We start from the raw sequence: 24,490 nt of genomic DNA, 5'->3' as shown, positions 1-24,490 counted from the left end.
TGTACTGATTGTGTGGCACCATGCACTGACTGTGTGGCACCATGCACTGATTGTGTGGCACCATGCACTGACTGTCAGAGACTGCACTGATTGTGTGGCACCATGTACTGATTGTGTGGCACCATGCACTGACTGTCAGAGACTGCACTGATTGTGTGGCACCATGCACTGATTGTGTGGCACCATGCATTGACTGTGAGAGACTGGACCGATTGTGTGGCACCATGTTCTGATTGTGTGGCACCATGCATTGACTGTGAGAGACTGGACCGATTGTGTGGCACCATGAACTGATTGTGTGGCACCATGCACTGACTGTGAGAGACTGCACTGATTGTGTGGCACCATGTACTGATTGTGTGGCACCATGTACTGATTGTGTGGCACCATGTACTGATTGTGTGGCACCATGCACTGATTGTGTGGCACCATGCACTGACTGTCAGAGACTGCACTGATTGTGTGGCACCATGTACTGATTGTGTGGCACCATGCACTGACTGTCAGAGACTGCACTGATTGTGTGGCACCATGCACTGATTGTGTGGCACCATGCATTGACTGTGAGAGACTGGACCGATTGTGTGGCACCATGTACTGATTGTGTGGCACCATGCATTGACTGTGAGAGACTGGACCGATTGTGTGGCACCATGCACTGATTGTGTGGCACCATGCACTGACTGTGAGAGACTGCACTGATTGTGTGGCACCATGTACTGATTGTGTGGCACCATGTACTGATTGTGTGGCACCATGTACTGATTGTGTGGCACCATGCACTGATTGTGTGGCACCATGTACTGATTGTGTGGCATCATGTACTGATTGTGTGGCACCATGCACTGGTTGTGTGGCACCATGCACTGAATGAGTGGCACCATGCACTGACTGTGTGGCACCATGCACTGACTGTTTGGCACCATGCACTGACTGTTTGGCACCATGCACTGATTGTGTGGCACCATGCCCTGACTGTTTGGCACCATGCACTGACTGTTTGGCACCATGCACTGATTGTTTGGCACCATGCACTGACTTTGGCACCATGCACTGACTGTGTGGCACCATGCACTGACTGTTTGGCACCATGCACTGACTGTTTGGCACCATGCACCGATTGTGTGGCACCATGCACTGACTGTGTGGCACCATGCACTGACTGTTTGGCACCATGCACTGACTGTTTGGCACCATGTACTGATTGTGTGGCACCATGCACTGATTGTGTGGCACCATGCACTGATTGTGTGGCACCATGCACTGATTGTGTGGCACCATGCACTGATTGTGAGAGACTGGACCGATTGTGTGGCACCATGAACCAGTTGTGTGGCACCATGCCCTGACTGTGAGAGACTGGACCGGTTGTGTGGCACCATGCACTGATCATGTGGCACCATGAACTGGTTGTGTGGATTTCCCCAGTACTGTGAACCACTTGTTTGCCTGTCCCAAAAGGTTTTACAGTGTGCAAATAAACTAATCAGGTGTGTCTCAGACAAATCCTAAAACTTTGTGATTCACTATGAGAGTGACATACCTGCACAATGGAGTTGGTCAGTTCCTGGTATTTGCTCTTCTTGGATACCATCCCTGCTATTTCCAGAGTCTGTAAATTCTTCTTGATCTTGCCCTTCATGTTCTCCAGCGGCAACCTGCAGATGAAGGACGTAGGTCAGACACTACAGACGACTAGACCAGACACTGTAGTGCACAGATGCTACCTTAATATTATACACTGCTTCATATAAGCCGTAAGTTGAACACTGAACTCTAGAAAACCAGCAATATTGGCAATTCATGTTTCAGATGAATTAATAAAAAAGAAAATCCCGTCCTTTTTGGGTGATATTTTTTTCAACTGATTTTGAGTGAGTGATTTTGAGTGAGTGAGTGAGTGAGTGAGTGAGTGAGTGAGTGAGTGAGTGAGTGAGTGAGTGAGTGAGTGAGTATGGTTTTAAGCAGGCTTTAGAAATATTCTTGCAATATCATGGCAGGGGACACCAGAAATGGGCTTCACACATCTACTAATTTGGAAATCGAATCCTATGTCAAGTGAGTTTTGAACAACAGTGTACCTGGTGTCTCCGAGGATGGAGGCGTGGCGAACCAGCTTCCCCTTCTCCTTGTTCTCCGTCATCTTGCGATCAATCATTTCACGCTTCTTCACTAGCGCCTGGTGGATTTCTTCCTGGAGAAGATAAAAAACAGCAATGCCTTATGGGAATTCATAGATCTCTGTCACAATCCAAACAACATGAAGTTTCCATCAGTACCTGTGTTTCACTGGACGGGATGTCGAGCACCTGGATGAGATCGTCTCCCGGCTGACACGCTATCACATCAACTATCATGCGCTTTGTCCTGAAAGTAAACAGAATGTATATGTGGCTTATTTATCACTGACATAATATGATCACAAGGTATTATTATAAAACAAATGTGATGTCCAAGTGTGCCCTTAGCCCTCCAAGTGAGCAAGTTGCATTTGCTGTCTAAATTACAATTCTGCTACCTGTATTTATTGCTTGGTTGCAATTTGGCTCCCATTAATAAAATTATCTTTGCAACCTAAATCTTTACACATACTGAAAGAAACTGGACAAGATTGATTGTTTCGTTGTTTACTTTCAAAATTGTGGCATGTCCTAACAGCTTTAATGAGATGCATATGTGGGAAGGCTAGACGACCAAGATTACTTTGTCTGCTATGAATGTGTCTCATAGTAATAAATAAATCGGAAATTCAAGTGACTGCATAAAACAAACATTTGAATAAAGTGGAGAGGCAACAGCGGTATTGTTTCAGGTAATTGGCCAAGCAAATTCCAGTCATAGTCATTTGATATGGGTAACTGTTCAATTACTTGTCTTTATTGCATCAAGTTTTCAAAAGTTTGTTGTTCAGGCAACAGCAATTGGAATTTTTTTCAATCCTGTCTCGTCTTATTATTTAATTTCTAAAATATTAATTTGTTTGTAAGCCTAAATGAAAGTGGCTCCATAAACTTTAATGAGGCTCTTTAAGTTTGAAATGGCACCTAGAATATTGCTAGGAGCCAATAGTCTCCCAGGAAACAAATCTCAGCATGGAGTGTTGGCCCTTAAGGCATGATCTTGTTTTGACTGTGCCATTATGAATTTAACCATGCCATTAGCACTTTAATACAAGTAATCACGTGAAACCCTGCCATGTGATACTGGTTTTTATGAAAACCATGTGTATGGTAAGGAAGAGAATATATGGATGTCAACTTCTTTATTATGAGGAACACAACATTTCTGAGTAATGTGCTCTTTCGCTCGTTTCGGAGTATATGCTTACTCCTTCATCAGGCATCCCCCCTGGTGAAGGAGTAAGCCTATACTCCGAAACGCTGTGTTCCTCATAATAAAGAAGTTGACATCCATATATTCTCTTCCTAATGTGTATCACTTCTAAATGCCTTTCAGAACACAACTGGAATAAATCTGGGTTTCAAACCACTTTGCAACACCTGCTCCCCAATTACCAGAATGAATGATTGGACACTAATCAACTAGCGTGTGTCTAACCTGATCATGAGAGTCTTCATGTCTGCCTGGTCGTCGTGCTGAACGTCAAACTTGCTGGACAACGTCATGGACAACTCTGTCTTGGACAGCTGTGCCCGTAGGTCGTCGTTCGTGGTTTCATCTCCCGTCAACTCTGTGCCTGAAGGAGGACCAGCATGTCTACATGATCTCATCAATGCCCGATATATTTATATCAATACTTATCCTGCATTACATATTTTCATTTCATGTAAAAACATGAGGTCATCCCATGAGATAATTGTGAAAACTGCTCTGCCGAACACTATACATCGGCAGTATTGTGGTTCGGATTGTTGTCAAAATGTTCATGTCTTAAGTTCTGAATGCAAACTCCTCTGTTAATCGAAACAATGCTAATTCAAATCTAGATCCTCTACCACAGTCCCTCTTACTCACCTAGCAGCTCATCGATGGTGGGCACCTCCCCTAGATCCTCCAAGAGTTCATGGAGCGCATCCTGATGCTCTGGTGCGATGGCGTCCTGATGCTGAAGCAGCAGCTGTAACAACACAACAACGTCAGTGGACGACATGAGGGTGCTAAGTGCTAAGGTGATCGTAACTCCCATACCTTAACATAGACTTACGACTGTCTTAGTGCTAAGGTTGTTTTGTACAGTGGCACCTAGATTTGAACCAGACAATCCAGTGACTGAGACCATGAACACCAGGAACAATGTCGTGTAACGTCGCACTCAGCAATATCCCAGCTAAATGACGATGGTCTGTAAATAAAAGTCTGGACCAGACAATCCAGTGATTGATATTGTGAGCAATGATCCACGCAGGTACGATGGGTACAATGAAATGCCATCAACCAAGTCAACGCGCCTCACCACCTGATCAAATTTGGTCATCTCTTATGACAGGCATAGGTTTCTGGGGACCAGGGGTCAGGGCACAATCAGACAGTCAAGTCACCGAGCCGCACCACCTGATCAAATTTGGTCATCTCTTATGACAGGCATACGTTGCTGGGGACCAGGGGTCAGGGCACAATCATACAGTCAAGTCAAGAGCCTGACCACCTGATCAAATTTGGTCATCTCTTATGACAGGCATACGTTGCTGGGGACCAGGGGTCAGGGCACAATCATACAGTCAAGTCAAGAGCCTGACCACCTGATCAAATTTGGTCATCTCTTATGACAGGCATACGTTGCTGGGAACAGGGGTCAGGGCACAATCATACAGTCAAGTCAAGAGCCTGACCACCTGATCAAATTTGGTCATCTCTTATGACAGGCATACGTTGCTGGGGACCAGGGGTCAGGGCACAATCATACAGTCAAGTCACAGAGCCTGACCACCTGATCCATATCCATTTGGTCATCGGTTATGAACAGCATAGTTTGCTGGGGACCAGTTCTAACCCACAGGGGTCAGGACACAATGATACAGACAAGTTACAGAGGTGGTCACGGTCTAGAGGGGACAACATCAGGTGTATGTCAAGGTCATGTCAATCAACACTTTCTCCAGTGATAGCAATACTTCTCACAATCTCACCTGATGTGTGTCGACAATCTCCTGTACCGAGATGTAGACAACTGGTTTGGTGATCATAGTGACATCCGTGTACTGGTCAATGTTGAACTTGACCTCCGGCTCCTCCACATCACAGGCAGCCAGGCAGTACTTCCTGTAATGACATCAGAAGCAGCTCATCAATTTGTGATGGTTTCATATTGTGTACAGTGTAGAGATCTGCCATTGTATTATTTCAAAAGAATCTACTAAATGCAAATATTGCGAAGTTATAACTATTGAATTTCTGTTACTGAGGGAGGAAGTGAGTGAGTGAGTTTGGTTTTATGCCGCTTTTAACAATTCCAACAATATCACGGCAGGGGACACCAGAAATGGCCTTTACATGGGTTCTCGGAGTGATGAGCGAACGACCGCCTCAATTTTCTGTTACTGAATAAAACAACCCAAACGCTTTGAATGACTTACTTGAACTTATCGTGGGCCACCCTGATGTAGTCGTTCATACTGGCCAAGTACGAACTCTCTCCTCCGAACTGGAAATGGAAGCAAACAATTATGAGCTGTTTTGACATCAACATCCATGGCAGGCTGACCTTCACCTAAGGGAAGCTAACAATGTACTTGACTATGTCTCACGTCAAACTGGCTCCAGTAATGGAACTTATCAAGTTCTATTGTCTCCACCTTAAAACACTGAGAGTGTTACCCCTTTATTAGATGCAGCAAACTGAAGGATTTTCGCAATGGATCCCAGATTCCTCCTCTGGTCATTGGTTAAAGCTTTATCTGCGCCGACAGTGATGATGTCGAAGGCGTCAGGGGCAACGATCGCCGAGTTGAGATACCGATAGTAGAGGAGATTTCCCACAATCTACAACAGAGAGATGAACAATGTCGCATAAACCAACAAACTGACTACAAACCCTCAGGCAACAGGCTTAAAGAGGAGCTTCACCATCTAGTGCTCCTACTGTAGTCTGGGTCAACCTGCTGTAGCTGGTACCTTGTGTGAAACGGACACATGATACAAACTTAAAAACTGTCCAGTGAGGTAATCTTAACACCTTGCTTGATACACATCATAAACTAGAGTTACCACACAAAGTGGTACTGAAGACTTTAATCCCACTTTCAGGACAGATATAGATAGGTGTACAGACTGTGCTCGTGTACATTTAGCTTGACTGGCAGATACGAGTCATGCGTCATACTCATTCAGAAAACAGATTATTTCATCAACAAACCTGAAATCTTTGTCAGTGAAATAATAATGAGTGAGTGGTTAAAGTATAATGCCAATTCATACATAATAACAGTCTTACAACACATTGGGTCAGCTTAATGTACCCAGGAGAAACCCAAACTGGTGTAGTTCAGAGATGTATACTGCATATGTTCATGAGCAGCGTTATATGGCTGGCAGACCTAGAACCGTAATGAATCCAACACCAGCAGATCCTGACATGGTTATGGGAAGCAACTCTGTACAGTAGTGTCTCAGACCACTCATGTCCCATTACATCAGCAACAGAAACTGGCAATAGTCCTGTAGTCCTTGCCAAACTGTCCAATAGTAAGGTATAATAAGGACGAGTGGAAATTTGCAATTATTAAGGGTTTTGCATTATGTAATCATTATGAGGATTAGTGGACTAAAACAGTTTGTTTCTACTGCTGTACATGCTGAGGTTGATTATTGGTAGATAATGTGACCGACTGTACCTTCAGGACATCTTTCTCCTGTGCGTCCGGGAACTTCTTCATAAGAGCATCCCTCATCACCCGAGCCATGTACCGCATCCCATATCTGCAGCAACAGGCATGTCTCAGTACCCATGGTGAGGCGTGTATGGAGTGAGTGAGTGAGGAAGTATGGTTTTACGCCGTTTTTAACAATATTCCTGCACTATCATGGTGGGGGCTTCACACATTGTACCTATGTCGGGAATCGAAGCCAGGTCTTCGGTGTGACAAGCGAACGCTTTAACCACTAGGCTACCCGACCGCCCCAGGCGTGTACAGAGTGAGTGAGTGAGTGAGTGAGTGAGTGAGTGAGTGAGTGAGTGAGTCAGTGAGTGTGGTTTTACGCCACTGTCAGCAATATTCCAGCAATATCACGGCGGGGTACACCAAAAATGGGCTTCACACATTGTACCCATGTCGGTAATCTAAACCGGGTCTTTGGCGTGACGAGCCAACCACCACAATCTGTTTTCTGTTATGAGTGTTGTATCAATTAAGTATTAAAGAAAACAACTCACTAGATGGTACTGTGGCATAAATGATTAACATATAGGGGGATCAGTTCTTCCGTAGGTTCAAAAACATCTGATCAGATGCCAAAGACAAACGGTTAAAGGAAGTGACAACAGTGACAATAATTGTACACATAGTATTCCAACTGTCGGCATGTACTCACGGGATCTTGTCGAGTGAGGTGAGGATCTTGTTGAGGAAGCGGTCGGAGACGTCCTGCAGACGTTTGATGGACTCCTGGATCTGCTGCTGAACCTCGGGGTGTTCCAGGGCTTGTTCCGTGGACACGTCGTACGGCAGGCCCCTGAGACAGAACACACTCCGTCACTTATTGCTCATAGTCAATGCTGGTAATTAGGACATTAATTGTGCTTTTGAATTGTGGACATCAATACCCACAAATACAGAAACATTTAACAGCCAAACAGTATGTGTAATATTCTGAAGCGCTCTTCCTTTGTGGACTCTAACATCTGATGCCATAGTGGAAAGAAACCTTCCAGGACAATGGAAACCACTTAACAGGGAAAGACAGACTTAATCGTAAGGTTCTTATAATTATAACAAATCAATAAAATAGACGCAATACTCTTATAGCCTTGCTGAATTCCATGTTTATTGGAAACTTTCGACTTTCTGAAGAAGTAGATATACGCAATGAAAGTCCCGAACATGTCCAGGTTAAAAATCCCACTTAAACCCAGATTGCAGCACTCCCATTTGTTTTACAATTCAGTTTAATGCGTAGTATGGAGAGTAACCTATGAAGGAAGTACGGATTATCTATCCCAACTGAAATAATTTTGTTGCGTAGCAAGCTCTGACGAGGAACACTAATTCATTGCATTATGGGTAATTTTTCAGTTACATCACATAGTTTCAGCTTATTGGAAGAAATCAGAACATGATGACATCAGTCTTAACCACAATGAGATCATACAAGAAAAGTTCAGTAACAACAAAGCCAAGGATAATTATTGGGGCATACATACATTGGCATACACAAATGCTCTTATTGCTGGCTCCTGGAATGTGTCCCATTAGAGACTGGTTCATACTGAACTCACCCCGCCATGCATGTCTTGGACTCCGTCTGGTTCAGACTGGACTCACTTGGCCTTGCCTGTCTCGGACTCCATCTGGTTCAGACTGGACTCACTTGGCCTTGCCTGTCTCGGACTCCATCTGGTTCAGACTGGACTCACTTGACCTTGCCTGTCTCAAACTCCATCTGGTTCAGACTGGACTCACCTGGCCTTGCCTGTCTCGGACTCCATCTGGTTCAGACTGGACTCACTTGACCTTGCCTGTCTCGGACTCCATCTGGTTCAGACTGGACTCACTTGGCCTTGCCTGTCTCGGACTCCGTCTGGTTCAGACTGGACTCACTTGGCCTTGCCTGTCTCGGACTCCGTCTGGTTCAGACTGGACTCACCTGGCCTTGCCTGTCTCGGACTCCATCTGGTTCAGACTGGACTCACTTGGCCTTGCCTGTCTCTGACTCCGTCTGGTTCAGACTGGACTCACCTGGCCTTGCCTGTCTCTGACTGTCTGGTTCAGACTGGACTCACTTGGCCTTGCCTGTCTCGGACTCCATCTGGTTCAGACTGGACTCACTTGGCCTTGCCTGTCTCGGACTCCATCTGGTTCAGACTGGACTCACCTGGCCTTGCCTGTCTCGGACTCCGTCTGGTTCAGACTGGACTCACCTGGCCTTGCCTGTCTCTGAATGTCTGGTTCAGACTGGACTCACCTGGCCTTGCCAGTCTCGGACTCCGTCTGGTTGACCCAGGCCTTGTACACCTCGATGGGGTTGGTGTTGATGCGCAGGTTCTTGTCCTCCACAACCCCTGTGATGAGGGGGTTCAGCATCTCCCTCAGGGCATTCTGACCCCGTTGGTTCCTGGCAAAGTAGTCCGTGAATATGTCACAAACATCCTAAACTGATAAAGCATGTTTTTTGAGCTACCAATTTTGTCAATGCCATAACTAAAAGCACATGCCAAAACACAACATACTGAAACAACACCTATGACATTAAAGACCACTGCTTATTGTCTAACAGTGTCTAAATTAACAGGTTCTAGTTTTGGAACAATCATACCTTGTAATTATTCATTAATAACATGCCAACCAAATTGGTAGAGTTTACCAGTTTAATCTGAATTATTCATTGCAACAACAAAATACACATACCTGTTGAACCCTACAATCATCTTGACAACAAGTGGGTTGCCAGTCACAATGTCCGTCATCTTGTCCACTTTAGATCTGTAACAGAACATCCAGTCCAACATTACTGTACGAAGTCGTCTCAAGATACAATATTGCCGTGGGTAACATGCCTCCTATCTACTGATCCTGTATGTAAGTCAGACAGACAACTGACGAAGGAGACAGCTTAGAAGAGTGAGCAACCATAGTGATAAGAGAGAGGTCTACAGAAAGTCAAGCAATGTGATGGAACATTATGGTCGTTTCCAACAGACATTTAAATTGTTCTTACTACCTGAAATCTGCAAATATATTGCTAATCCTTTTGGAATGAATTATCTTAATTGCATGTATATAACATTATTTTCTGGTGTAATTCAGTAGGTATATGGTTTCAGAGGTCTGAGAAGATAAGGTGTTAATTCACACAGCACATTAACAATTAGTGTCAGAGATCCGTGAGGTGGACACACACACGTAGCAAATGACTGATGAATGTGAGGACAATGTACGACTTCCCAAGAAATTTATGAAACACAACTGAGAGATAAGTTCTTACTTACATACTCGTACTAAACAATCTGTACCAAATGCTATCTGTTGGTCTTAATAATGTTTTCTGGTACTAAAACACTATGTGGCATGCATATTTCATATCACTTGTCCCATGCACTTGTTATTTGCCTTTACTGTGAATACATTACTTAACCATGCAATGACCAATAAACTGCACCAGATAATTCCTCATATTTCTGTAAGATGGGATATATGGACCCTCTATGGGCTGTACCGTCATGCAGTGAGAGGGGATGTTCCTGGATGCAGTGTGGTTCCATCTTCCCACATCAAGGGTGTTAACTTGCTAAGAGTCCAGCTTCCACCATTGCTGAACTAGGTTGGAATTTCTGGGCTTGATCGTAGGGCAACCAGTGGCTATTACGAGTTATGTTGCTTCTATGTCCCCTCCTATTGACCAAACATATTCCACCTCTCATATTACTTGCATTTGCAATCTGTCTGTCTGCATTTGCTTTAAACAAAATGGAGGCGCCCAGTCAAGACAATCTGATTGATAATCAAAATCTATATTGTGATAAAACGGGTCTTACTTTGCGAATCATGTGAGCCCCTTGATTCAAAAGATGAAAAGATCTGGAAAATATCTGTTAAAGCCAACTTGGCATCACACATGCTTTGCAAATCCTACAATCGGCCACAATCTGCACGGCAGTTTACGAACCAGATGTCAATTTCGTTACGCTATTTTGATTGGACTATGCATAAACTCGTTAGCCCAGCCAAAAAATAACTCCTTAATCCCAGCCTAGTTCAGCAAGGGTGGAAACTGGACTGTCAATTTCAGTCAGCTCCCTTGCCTTGGAAAGATGGTGTGATTCATGATGCAGACAACAACGACTGATACACTATGTCATACCATGAAGGAATCAAATTTTCTAACATGCTTGTGTTTTTGGCTCTTTTTATTACTTTCCAGTCGTGTTTCCATCATCTTATCTTCATAAACTATTACCCTGTTGGTTCAACAATCGTGTACATGTATGATGCTCATGTATAATCTACCTAAACATGCAATGCAATGGGGAGTTGGAGCTTTCGTAACAATGTTACCAAATTTACCTGCCCATTTTTTATTTCTTTTGTCAATAATATGTACAAACAGAAGGTAAAATACTAAAGTAAAAAACTGTTGTTAGGGTTGATATTAAGACTTATGTCCCTTAAAAAGTAAAATTTTCTTGAAAAATAATGGAAAAACAAAAATATGTTTAAAACAAAATCCCATTTCCAAGGACAATTTGCCCTTTCTCAGCAAAACCTAATATAGGCTTGTCTATAAAAATAACAAATGGTTTGCATGGCCTACAAGTGGATCTCTGTTGCAAAGACAGTACAAAACCCAAACTGTAGAACGAAAGACAAGAAACAACAGCAATGTATTACACAACACAAGAATAAACAGACAAATATCAACATGGATGAATGTTTCTATTTTCTTGAATTCTGTTGAAGTTTCTCTTACTCCCTCTTCTGTTCTAACTCTGACCAACTTACATGTAACTGCATGGGAAACTAGGAACTGAGAGAATCAAAGAATGAATACATGTTTCTGGTGCCACCAGCCTGATACAGAAGTAAGCTGAATGATAGACAGCTAGATAGGCCAGCCCTATATACCACTGGATGATAGACAGCTAGATAGGCCAGCCCTATATACCACTGGGTGACAGACAGCTAGATACGCCAGCCTTATATACCACTGGATGATAGACAGCTAGATAGGCCAGCCCTATATACCACTGGATGATAGACAGCTAGATAGGCCAGCCCTATATACCACTGGATGATAGACAGCTAGATAGGCCAGCCCTATAGACCACTGGGTGACAGACAGCTAGATACGCCAGCCTTATATACCACTGGATGATAGACAGCTAGATAGGCCAGCCCTATATACCACTGGATGATAGACAGCTAGATACGCCAGCCCTATATACCACTGGATGATAGACAGCTAGATATGCCAGCCCTATATACCACTGGGTGACAGACAGCTAGATACTCCAGCCCTATATACCACTGGATGATAGACAGCTAGATAGGCCAGCCCTATATACCACTGGATGATAGACAGCTAGATACGCCAGCCTTATATACCACAGGATGACAGACAGCTAGATATGCCAGCCCTATATACCACTGGATGACAGACAGCTAGATACGCCAGCCTTATATACCACAGGATGACAGACAGCTAGATAGGCCAGCCCTATATACCACTGGATGACAGACAGCTAGATACGCCAGCCTTATATACCACAGGATGACAGACAGCTAGATAGGCCAGCCCTATATACCACTGGATGACAGACAGCTAGATACGCCAGCCTTATATACCACAGGATGACAGACAGCTAGATAGGCCAGCCCTATATACCACTGGATGATAGACAGCTAGATACGCCAGCCTTATATACCACTGGATGACAGACAGCTAGATACGCCAGCCTTATATACCACAGGATGACAGACAGCTAGATAGGCCAGCCCTATATACCACCGGGTGACAGACAGCTAGATACGCCAGCCTTATATACCACTGGATGATAGACAGCTAGATAGGCCAGCCCTATATACCACTGGATGATAGACAGCTAGATAGGCCAGCCCTATATACCACTGGATGATAGACAGCTAGATAGGCCAGCCCTATATACCAAATCATGCTTGGGGAACTATGTGGAGACATCCTCTAATGTTTAATGAAATGTCTTCAAATTTAAAATTCTTGACATATATTCTGCCACATCACTAGTATAGTACATCACACACTATCAGTAGACAAACAACTGTGTTTCAATTTAGATGTTTCAAATGTTTATCCTATGTGTACATTTCATTTCAAACTGTGTGTACCACATAAACTGTGGGTTGCCTGAAGAGGGAAGAGCTTACATACTGCTTCTAACATTTAAAGACAGCTCCACACAGTGCCAACCAAACACAAGGAAGTATTGATGATAGGGTACACTGTACGGAGTAGTACACTGTGTGACACACAGACACGCCCACTTGTCCCACACATGGATGTATGTACAACATACCTACACACGACACATGCGTCAGACTACAGGGGAGGATGGAGTCATACACTGGACAGATCTGTGTTCAATACATCGGGGAGTCTACTTGATCAATTTTCAACCTCTTTCACACTTAAGACAAGTAACCAAACCTTTGCAATTCAGAAATAGTACAAACTTAATAAATATATAAATACCTATATGGCAAAGTAGTATAAAATACTACTGAATACTACTCAATATAATAATAAAGTTTCACCTTTTCAATTTTATTTATTGTCTAGTGTTAGAATAAGCAAAGGTCCAGGATCCTTGAGTTTTTCATTACAGTGAATCTAGGGACTGTTGAATTAAAACTTTTAGTTTTGGGGTTATGACCTTGACTTTCAAGCTTATATGGAACACTGGAGGTCAGTGCTCTGGGTGGTGTTGTCTACATATGGATGTCCAGATGTCTGTCCAGAGTATGAACCCAGTATGAGATGCTGACCCGTCTCAATGAGGATGTCATGATTATGAAGGTGGTAACAACACTGACGTACGTAATATCGGGTACACGACATCACCCATACACCATGTCCATACTTACATTCGCCTGGGGAGGCAGAGAGAGAAGAGAAACACATTAGTACGATTAACGCTAGCTAACTGGGTGAACTCGTACAAAGCAATGGCTGAAAAGTAAACAGGGTAATGACGACCACAGGGATGAGAATTCAAGTGTGGAGGTTTAAGTTAAACAACAGAAGGAATACTTCATCTTATGAATGACAATGGTTAATATTGCATATGCAGAGTTCATTCCAGGACATGGTGTTCATTAATAATACTTTGGGACCATGTTGGCACACAGTCTGTCATGGACAACTGGGAATTCACAAAACGATTGTAATGCTGCGATTGTTGTAAGCATATTATGTTAAAGTATAGGACAGTTGTAACATTACAATCACTTTGTGAACAGGGTCCACGACACCAAATGACCCACTAAACTGTTCTTATATACATTTATTGGTATGTTCATTGCTGACATCAGAATCTCAGGACAGTCCTGTAGTCAAGAGGGCAGTGGCACCACATCTCAACAAGTCAATGGACAAATGAACACTGCATATATTCACATAATTTTTCTCATCCCTGGAACATTTAAACATCCAACCCCAGTATATCACTAGGCATGTGTAGTTAGTATGCACTGTATATACTCTTCAAAAAAAAGAAACATTACACTGGATTAAGTGAGTATGGTTTTACTCTGATTTTACCAATATTCCAGAAATATCAGTGGGGGACACGGAAATGGGCTTCACACATTATACCCATGTCGGGATTCGAACATGGGTCTTCAGCATGATGAATGTTTTAACCACTAAGCTACCAGACGGCCCCTGCGTTACACTGGAGATGAGTTGGGTAACGATATATTATTGCTACTGTAGGTATGCACACAAGTGCTGATTGTAACGAATGCTAAAATGTACAGAAATGAGCAGAAATTACAAGAAGACAACAGAGAATGTTTGACGTAGGTATTGCACTTTCTGTACACATTCACATGCAACATGACTTGCTCTGTCCCATACGCTCAGATATCCTCAACCTGACAAGACAGACACGAGACCAACCCCATCAGCAGTCTGGAGGCGGGAACTAGCCCAGCAGTCTGGAGGCTGAAATAGCCCAGCAGTCTGGAGGCTGAAATAGCCCAGCAGTCTGGAGGCTGAAATAGCCCAGCAGTCTGGAGGCTGAAACTAGCCCAGCAGTCTGGAGGCTGGAACTAGCCCAGCAGGATGTCACTCGGGCCATGAGTGTATCCAGGGTGACCATCACCAGGCTGTGGATGACACACACAATCAGTGGAAGTCCATGCATCTCTGGTAGGCCCAAGGCAGGGCGACCATCACCAGGTTGTGGATGACACACACAATCACTGGAAGTCCATGCATCTCTGGTAGGCCCAAGGCAGGGTGACCATCACCAGGTTGTGGATGACACACACAATCACTGGAAGTCCATGCATCTCTGGTAGGCCCAAGGCAGGGCGACCATCACCAGGTCGTGGATGACACACACAATCACTGGAAGTCCATGCATCTCTGGTAGGCCCAAGGCAGGAAGACCATCACCAGGTTGTGGATGACACACACAATCACTGGAAGACCAGGCATCTCTGGTAGGCCCAAGGCAGGAAGACCATCACCAGGTTGTGGATGACACACACAATCACTGGAAGACCAGGCATCTCTGGTAGGCCCAAGGCAGGAAGACCATCACCAGGTTGTGGATGACACACACAATCACTGGAAGACCAGGCATCTCTGGTAGGCCCAAGGCAGGAAGACCACCTGCACAAGACCACCATTCTCGACTCCAGCACCTCTGGGATAGATCTGTTTAATTCTACCATATATTTGCATTGAATTATCTCAATCTAGTCTCAATTAGATGTAACACTTCTTTTTTGGAAGAGTATACACATATATTTACATGTACAAATTGATATATACCAATTGTAATAAACTTTTATGTACCCAAACATCATAAAGAGACAGTATTGCTGAAAACACACAGCTTGCAAATTAAAAACACCAAAACCGACCATTTATGTATTTCTACACAACTACATAAATGTGTAAAATAGAATAAAGGCAGGATTTTCTAAATTTGGAATGAACTGTCTGAAGTTGTTTGAGTACAATCTAACGATACATCGTATTACGTCTCCACCCTGGAGAGGCTGTCGACAGAACAATAAGCTCAGAGATTAGTCCATCCTGCAACTAGATCTCATAACATTAATAGGACAATATCTACTCCAACTAGTTCTTGTACTTCCATAAAAACTTTCAATTTTTTGTAGAATTTTCTTTTCAGAGCTTCAGATGTTTTGAAAACATAGGTCAAGTGACCAAGTGAGGATATCGACAACATTAAAAACAGAAGACTTGGGGATTCATATTGCTTTGAAATGGCAGACATCTTGTCTGATCTTTGACAATCTGAAGCACTGTATATATGTTAAACAATTACAAGACTTTTATATCTTATGTTACTTATGATTCACAAGAATATAAATACAATATAAAGAACAGGAATATAAATCAACGTATTAATTAAATAAGATTCTATAATATAAGAATTAAGGAACCTAAATGACACGAAGCATAGTGCCTTGACACTGTGCTTAGCGTGTTCTACTGCGAGTAGAGAGGCCGGCTATATGGGGAGTTAGACGGAGACTTACTTAGAGCCACCTAACAGGAACCTACAACAGAACGACATCGGTCACTCACTCACTCACACACATCATCGGGAGAACTTCAGGGCACTACTCATATCACAATCTCACACCACCATACCTAAATCATGGCTTCATTCACTTGAAACAAGGAGACACACGTAATGATAACAAGAACACAGTAATTGAAGTGAGTGAGTGAGTTGGGTTTAACGCCGCTTTTAACAGTATTCCAGTTTTATTGCGGCGTGTCAGCTTAATGTGGGAGGAGCCCGACGTTTACCCTTTCAGTTAAAACCCACGAGTATGGGTATGGTGATAACAAACCTCGAAACATAATCGGGGCAAACCGCAGTAATTTTGAAGTATATATAACCTTAGTTTCAGCATAATAAAACAAGAAGGAACTGATGAATATTGATATAAAAACAACTTGCTTTACATAATTTACTGGTATATTAAAGTACCGTATTCACCATAATAAGCGTCCTGAGTGCTTAGAAAATTGACAAATGGGGGCCAATACATGAGAATGGATATTTTCCTTTTTCAGCTGAAATGTCTTTTCAATGGATCTTGGCCCATAATTTGGGGGTGTTTATACGGGGTTCATCAAAATTTAACAAATTTGTGTTCACTAAATTTGCAGAAATTCGCTGAAAAATTTCATCCCTGTTAATATTAATACCATACAGTTAAATCTGTTTTCAAGGATTAATGTTTAGTGAAAAAACTTAGTTCAAACATCGATGAAACTAAAAAGATTATGGTAACCGTTACGGGACAATTATGCACCCCTTCCGAGCTCCTGTTTCTGGAAAAATGCACAAGAAAATATGGTCTCTGTTTGGAAATCTCAAAGGTAATTTACAGATTGGTCTAGAAGTTTGTCAGGGGGGCCCTTATTGGTGCAAGGCGCTTACTAGGGTAATAAAGGTATTTTTTAATGACTACTTTCTATAAAGTCAAGTAAATGTGACATATTTGTCTGTGTTGACAAGTATTGCCCCTTACTGTCCCTAATAGCAAGCAAGTAGGTGGTGTGCATGGTGGTGACAGGAAGTGATCTAATGCACTGTGAACAAGGCTATAGAGTTATCTCCCTTCTAACTCTACAACATGGCGGAGAATCAGGGCACCTGGCAATATCGATCATATCTTCAGATAACAGCAGCGGAAACATCTGACATTTTGCATATGGTAATGAAAAACAAACATAAAAACATTTTGACTCTTAAAAGAAATTAGCATAAATGATAAATGTGAGCAAAATTTTACATCACATTCACAGCAATCTTTCAGCCATTTTCATAACAATACTAAATCATAACATATTGTAAAAACAGCTAGCGTTCACTGTAGAAATTAGAAGTACACAATTTCAATACTCACGCTATTTCTTCTTCCAATGCGGTCTTGAACAACTTCAGCAGAAGATACTCTTCTCTCTGATTCGACCCATAGTTAAATAGTGAAAAGATGACAGCCTCCATGAACTTGGTGGTGCGGCTCTGAGGCATCTCGAAGATGAGCTTGGCCAGGTACGTCGGGTTGGTCTGGAGCAGGTAGAACAAGTGCTGGTATGCCTCCAGGCGCTCATGGCTCTCCTTACTCAGTGCCTTCAGACCTTTCATGTACGACTCAGACGAGATGTTCAACTTTCTGTTTTGTTTCACAACATCCTGTGGAAACAAAGACAAATATGTAAAAATAAAACACAATATATATTTTTCAATAATGTTTGTGGATTCAGTAGATAAGGAAGTTCCTACATACTACTGGGGCCCGGATGGGTTATTCGGTTAATCAGGTCCAGTGGACCCTGAGTAGGACCCGGGTACCCACAAGACCTCGGACCTGTCGTTAGTCATGTGATATATTGTTTAATTGATATAATGACAAAAATTCACTATAACTCCGAGGTTGCACCACAAGTCACTAATGGTTGCATTTCTTTCTGACTATACATGCATTCCTTCTGACTTTAGATGTTTATATACAGAGAAAGCTTCAGTCAACTTTTCCCAATCAGACTTTTGTACCCAACTCTTGAAACCTACAGCTGGTACCCAGGTAGGGTTGGGTGATAGGGGGTGATAGGGGGTTTGGTACCCGCGTTTCAATTTTGAACTGGTCCCAACACCAGATACAAGACCTGCCTGCAGTGTTATCCTGTTTTTGATGAGAAGACCGATCTTGATGTCCATCTGGTCTAAGTCGTGTTCCAGCTGTTGGTTGGACCTGATCTCAGACACCACTTGCTGACGAAGCTTCTGTAACTCTGTAGTGAAAGGGAAATAACTTAGGAGATCATCATCAAAAGACTACAGTTCTGTTTCCGACAACGTCAATACTTCACGGGCTTGTGTACACTACATTCTGCATCACCTGCGAATACATGCGGCCACAAGGAGTCGAGACGTGTTTGTAAGCTAAGGAAATGAGGCTGATTAAGATTCATTGTTGTCAAATGAGCCCTACTCTGCACTTCAGCTATGTACAAACCCTATTGGTGCCCTATGTGTGTACAGTGGGTGGGTGAGGTGAACTGGGGTTTAACATCACGGAGGCGGCCAGGGGATTGAAACACGGACCATTTTCTCTCCGAGCAGATGCTCTATCCACATGGCCACAGAGGCATTCGCAGAGCAGATGCTCTATCCACATGGCCACAGAGGCATTCGTAGAGCAGATGAACGCAATATTGCAAGGAAGAAACATGAATGTTCGTTTTATGTAATCTGATTGCTCATTGGTCTGATCAGTCGCTGGCTTCCCTGTCGCTGTAACCAGGCCTTTGACTCGTTGGTCAAAAACAGTGACAACACCAAAAAGCGGCCATTTGTATTCACGGGTAATGGGGAAACATAGTACATACAAACTAGTATTGACAATGTATTCAGGGGTAGATTTAACAACAAAATTGTATGTGGCCCTCAGGGTTTGCTCCTTTTAAAAGTAACTGGACTACAACTAAATGTCGGAGGCCACGAAGTGGCCGAAATCTGTGGTTGTGTAGCCAGCTAGCGGGACTTGAAAAAGTTTTCCTCACCCCTGATCTGCCTTTTCCGGCACTCTGAGATTAAATCTAGGCTTCCATTTTCCTCATTTAATGGTAATTTACGAGCAAATAAAGATGTTGTACACAACATTGCAAAATGGCGTCTGGTTGTCATTGTACCGAGATGATCAACATATATATTTCTTTTAGTTAACCATTCACGAGACCTCATGCCCCCTAAATATTTTCTCTGCAAAATTACATGATTCACAAGTAGTGTCCAATTAAAAAATTAAACATACATGGATAAGGGGTGAAAAAGTTTGACTAGCCAGACGGGCCATCTACTTTACGTTCCAGCAGTTAAATCAACCCCTGTGTTTTTCAGAAACAGGCATGCTTGACGATGTTGTTTCAGAAACAGGCATGCTTGACGATGTTGTTTCAGAAACAGGCATGCTTGACGATGTTGTTTCAGAAACAGGCATGCTTGACGATGTGTTTGGAACCGAACCATGCACTGTCGCCCTAAGGAGGTAACATAAGTTAGTTTGACACGAACACAAGTTGTTCCATGCAGTGTAATGACAGCGTGGATCTATCTAGAAGTTTCACACAGACCATACTACAGGTTGCCATTGATCTCCATAACAAATGATGTAAACGTGAAAACAAAGATTGAACACAAAGTATATGAAACCAGGAAGTTAAACTTGAAACATCGACAACAGAATTATAACTATTTAAAGAGAGGAATTCTACCAAACGTAGCACCATGGCGCTGTAGCTTACATGGTTTCATATTCAATATAACAGAAGGAACCACATACGAAAATATTCTGTCAAAGTTAATATTCTGCCATCATGATTGTTATCTTACAAAAGGACAGATCGGATGAAAATGTACATTAGCTTACATCATGTGTTGTATTTCCATACAGAGATAGCCGGGTAAAGTAACATCACAAGTCCATGAACAATCATTTAGAGCAAACAATTCTAATAAACGGGAGATGTTTACAAGATAGCCAATGTTATTAGTTAAATAATAATAATGATGCCTTCAAAAATCTTAGTAATCACATTAAGCTCAAGTTTTCTAAGCTTTATGGATTTCGCCTTCAGAAACGGTGGTTGTTGGGTTTTTTAAATTAAGAAAATAACTCCTACATGAAATGGATCCAGATCATTGAACACCATGAGTGGTGGGAGATTGCAGGCCAAGTTTCCCCACAGTGATTTTAGAAGAGACGTTTGTAGACTATGAATGAAGGACAAACTTCCCCTGACACCAGCTCACTTGGGCTTAAAGCCTAGAAGATTATTGGTAAATGTTAGAAAATTAAGTCTTGAATAAATAGCTATCATGATAATGAAACAACCAATATTCCAAATTTTGGAGATGAAAAAGAGAAATGTTTCAATTATTAACAGTCTGTCCTTTAAAAAAAATAAATAAATAAAATATCTAAAACACACACCAGCAATGTATGACAAAAACCCATTGCAACTGTATGTACATTACAAATGATAGACCCAAAAAAATAAAATTAAAAATAAAACAAAGGTACTTGACAACCTTGGGCTGCTACTACTGACCTTCACTTTCTGTCCAAAGCCGCACATTAAACAAGATAGACCATTAACTTGACTTGCTTGGAGCAGAGCCCCAGGGTCTCAGTTCTCACACAGCTTAAAGTCTCTTCATGCAAAACGAGGCCGACACAAACAAGAACCACGATACCAGAACCCATTGGCATGAGCGAAAGGAACAGAAGGCAGCGACATGCCAACTCAGAATAGGCATCCAGAACATATCGCTTCTTGTGAAGGTGGTTTCATAGGCATCCAGAACATATCGCTTCTTGTGAAGGTGGTTTAATAGGCATCCAGAACATATTGCTTCTTGTGAAGGTGGTTTCGTAACAGAAACTGGAATAACACCTGCATACTGGTAAGTTTGGCATTTTGCAGATACTATGTTACCAGCTTTACTAAACATGGCATGCGAAACACATGTTTATTAGTTTCATTAGAAACAATATGTATCTGCTATTTCGCTAAACTTTGGCCCCTTGTATCAACAGACTTGGCCCAGGTATCTACTATTCTGACAGTCTTGGGTCAAGCAAATCGCAAGAGAATTTGTGATGAAATGTTGCATTCATCACGCTTTGTACCTCACCTCCACTTCTATAATGGGAACAGTTGATGAGTTCTGCATATTCCATGCATGGACTGAAGGAGTGGATACATTGATACAAGTACAGGGACTACAAGTATCAGTTATCTTCCATAAACCATGAAAGCATTAAGACCTACCCAGTTCTTCAGCATAATCATTGTCACTGGCATCAAGGAGGTGGACAAACTTCCTCACAACAGACAAGGATGGGCTGCTGTCTTGCACTGCAAAACACAATGTTTGTTTAACACCAAACTATTCCTTCTATATTATAGCAAATAATTGAATATGTACCAGACAGTCCAGTGACAACTCAAGTTCAGTACACGTTCACAGTTGCTAAGTCCACATAGATCATGTTTCATAATATAACAGAATCCATGTTCATAAAAAATACATAAAACACAGTTTTTGCCTACTAAGAGAATTTCTTAACTCCAGCAATATGACAGTCTTCTGTAAATAATCAAGCGTGGACAAGACAATCCAGTGTTCATGAACATCAACCAAGTCAGCGATCCTGACCAACCGATCCCGATAGTCCCCTCTTGCAACAAGTATAGTTGCCTGTTATGGCAAGCATGGGTCGATGAAGACCTATTCTACCCCAGATCTACACAGGTCACGGCAACACAAGGCGAGGATGTGCAACAGTCAGGCAGGAGTCACATGGGGATGGGAGGCAGTGAACAAAGGAGTCATGCTGCAATACACTGCCAGATATATATTTGTAGCACCTTTCAAATATAGATAATGTCTCCGCATGTGTTGATATTCATTACATACATTCTTACATCATATAGATTTAGTATACAAAATATGGTGAACGAGATATATGAGCAGTTATCAGTTCCTGTCCGGTGACCTATCGTGCCAAACTTACTCAGGGCCTTGTAGTCCTGGCGAGCCAGGTTGGACCGGAAGAACGCCTGGATCCTGATGATCTTATCCTCCTGCAACACAACAATAGTCATGACACACACCATCGGCTCACACGACAACAGTCATGACACCATCGGCTCACACAACAACTGTCTTGGCACTCACCATCGGCTCACACGACGACAGACATGACACCATCGGCTCACACAACAACTGTCTTGGCACTCAAGATCGGCTCACACGATGAAAGACATGACACCATCGGCTCACACAACCACTGTCTTGGCACTCAAGATCGGCTCACAAGATGACAGACATGACACCATCGGCTCACACAACAACTGTCTTGGCGCTCACCATCGGCTCACACGACGACAGTCATGACACCATCGGCTCACACAACAACTGTCTTGGCACTCACCATCAGCCCAGGCAGAGCCACGGAAGCTACACGACTACTGTAGTAGGAGGATCCATACATAGCATGGTCCTGCTACTGAATATCTATAGGTTGTCAAAACAAAACCATACAGTATGATGTACAACTAGCACAATTCTTAAAAGTTTAATGTTGATTATTATTTACGTGAATTGTAAATCCTGCCTACTCACATTTGATTTAAAGAACTTGAGTCTGTCCCGGTACTTCTTCCTCTCCCGCCACATCCGTACGTACGACTGAAGCTACAAGAGAACAGGAGTAAGTCTACACTCATGTACTACAGTTATAATCGCAGCAAGAGAACAGCAGTAAGTCTACACTCACATACCACTGCTACTCCTGAATGCAATGAAATTTAGTAAGAGGGCCTTACATGCTTATTGAAACAAGCACCTACTTTGATGGCAGCATCTTCGTTGCTGTTGAGATAGTCCAATCGACCCTTGAACTGGCGCCTTTGTTTGCCTCCGCGGAACCAGGACTGAAATTAGGATGACATGTGCTACAAGCAAGATCTGAGAAACCCATAAACTCATAGGAGACACTGATATGTCAGTTCAGCAATGTATTGCCCCAATGGCTGGCAGTGTACCTGTATTGCCACAATGGCTGGCAGCTGTGTCTTCATGAAGTTCTGTCTCTCCTTGTATTTCAGTCTCTGCTGGTGACCTCTCACCATGGCCTGCAGCTTCACGACACGCGGCTCGTTGGCCTTGAACAGCAGCTCCCTGTCATAGGCTGCCGTCTGCTCCGATATCACTTTCTGAAAACAGATACCATACAGCTTGGTCAGGCGATACGGGGTTTAACATCACATTCAAGATTATTGCACTTACAAAGAGATGTGCATGCGTGCATTGAGATGTGTGTGTGTGTGGCTGCCTGTACTGGTCCGAACTAATGACAATTTTATAGTGCTAGCCCACTGAGATACCCTGCAAGCAGTTTAACATCCATACCCAACTCAGACACAGTATACTGACTCTGAACCGACCAGTCCTTGTTTCAGCCCCTTAATAAGGAGTGCCAGACAGGGCAACAACAAGTACCATCTTTTAACGTCTTTAGGTATGACGCAGCCGGGGATCAAACCCCAGACCTTTCGCTCTCAGCACTAAAGACTAACCACAGACATACATAAATATGAACACAGAAACAGAGCTCATAATTAAGAAGGTCCTGGGCTCTGTGAGCTTTGCCTTTGTGGTACTTGAAGCTAAAGACCATTTAAATGTATAATATTGGGGCTATAACAAGGATCCTTGGACTATCATGCTTAATTCCTAACACTGCATAAATAGTGTCTCGATTTGCTCTAATTTATCCTCCTACGTTGATGTCTACGAGATAAATGTTGTGTCTTTTGAATGTAGAGGTTTCAAACATAGATTCGATGCCTGTAAATTTCATCTGAAACCATATGTGATACCACTATTATGACGTCATACGAATGGGAAGTCTAAGCATTGTGACGCGGGACATGACATCAAAGAAAATGATAGCATTTCTTTCACCGTTATCAGCAAAACTATGGTCTAACATAGATATCAAACTGCTGGCGGACCAATCAGAACGCAGGATTTTAAAATGTCATGGTAGAA

General features: G+C 42.7%; 1 protein-coding gene across 2 annotated transcripts in view; it reads right to left on the bottom strand.

The window, feature by feature from the left end:
- LOC139447007 (ras GTPase-activating-like protein IQGAP1) overlaps positions 1-24,490 on the bottom strand; it is a 120,415-nt gene that overhangs the window by 5,132 nt on the left and 90,793 nt on the right. Inside the window, exons 21-40 of one of the 2 annotated variants that reach the window (XM_071228211.1) lie at positions 23,482-23,652; positions 23,287-23,370; positions 23,060-23,131; positions 22,449-22,518; positions 21,703-21,789; positions 18,539-18,660; positions 17,772-18,061; positions 16,386-16,406; positions 9,522-9,596; positions 9,079-9,228; positions 7,489-7,629; positions 6,792-6,876; positions 5,776-5,940; positions 5,535-5,602; positions 5,088-5,220; positions 3,976-4,078; positions 3,559-3,697; positions 2,280-2,367; positions 2,082-2,194; positions 1,544-1,658 (exon numbers count right to left, since the gene is read on the bottom strand). In XM_071228211.1, coding sequence (XP_071084312.1) covers positions 1,544-1,658; positions 2,082-2,194; positions 2,280-2,367; positions 3,559-3,697; positions 3,976-4,078; positions 5,088-5,220; positions 5,535-5,602; positions 5,776-5,940; positions 6,792-6,876; positions 7,489-7,629; positions 9,079-9,228; positions 9,522-9,596; positions 16,386-16,406; positions 17,772-18,061; positions 18,539-18,660; positions 21,703-21,789; positions 22,449-22,518; positions 23,060-23,131; positions 23,287-23,370; positions 23,482-23,652 — 2,292 coding nt within the window. The remainder of the gene's footprint in view (positions 1-1,543; positions 1,659-2,081; positions 2,195-2,279; positions 2,368-3,558; positions 3,698-3,975; positions 4,079-5,087; positions 5,221-5,534; positions 5,603-5,775; positions 5,941-6,791; positions 6,877-7,488; positions 7,630-9,078; positions 9,229-9,521; positions 9,597-16,385; positions 16,407-17,771; positions 18,062-18,538; positions 18,661-21,702; positions 21,790-22,448; positions 22,519-23,059; positions 23,132-23,286; positions 23,371-23,481; positions 23,653-24,490) is intronic. The other variant, XM_071228284.1, reaches the window with a different exon arrangement.

Source organism: Haliotis cracherodii, unplaced genomic scaffold (assembly GCF_022045235.1).
Source record: "Haliotis cracherodii isolate W230 unplaced genomic scaffold, xgHalCrac1.p SCAF_1, whole genome shotgun sequence".
Lineage (NCBI taxonomy): Eukaryota > Metazoa > Mollusca > Gastropoda > Lepetellida > Haliotidae > Haliotis > Haliotis cracherodii.
The sequence above is the reverse complement of the archived record's forward strand: the minus strand, read 5'-3'. Positions and strand labels throughout refer to the sequence as shown.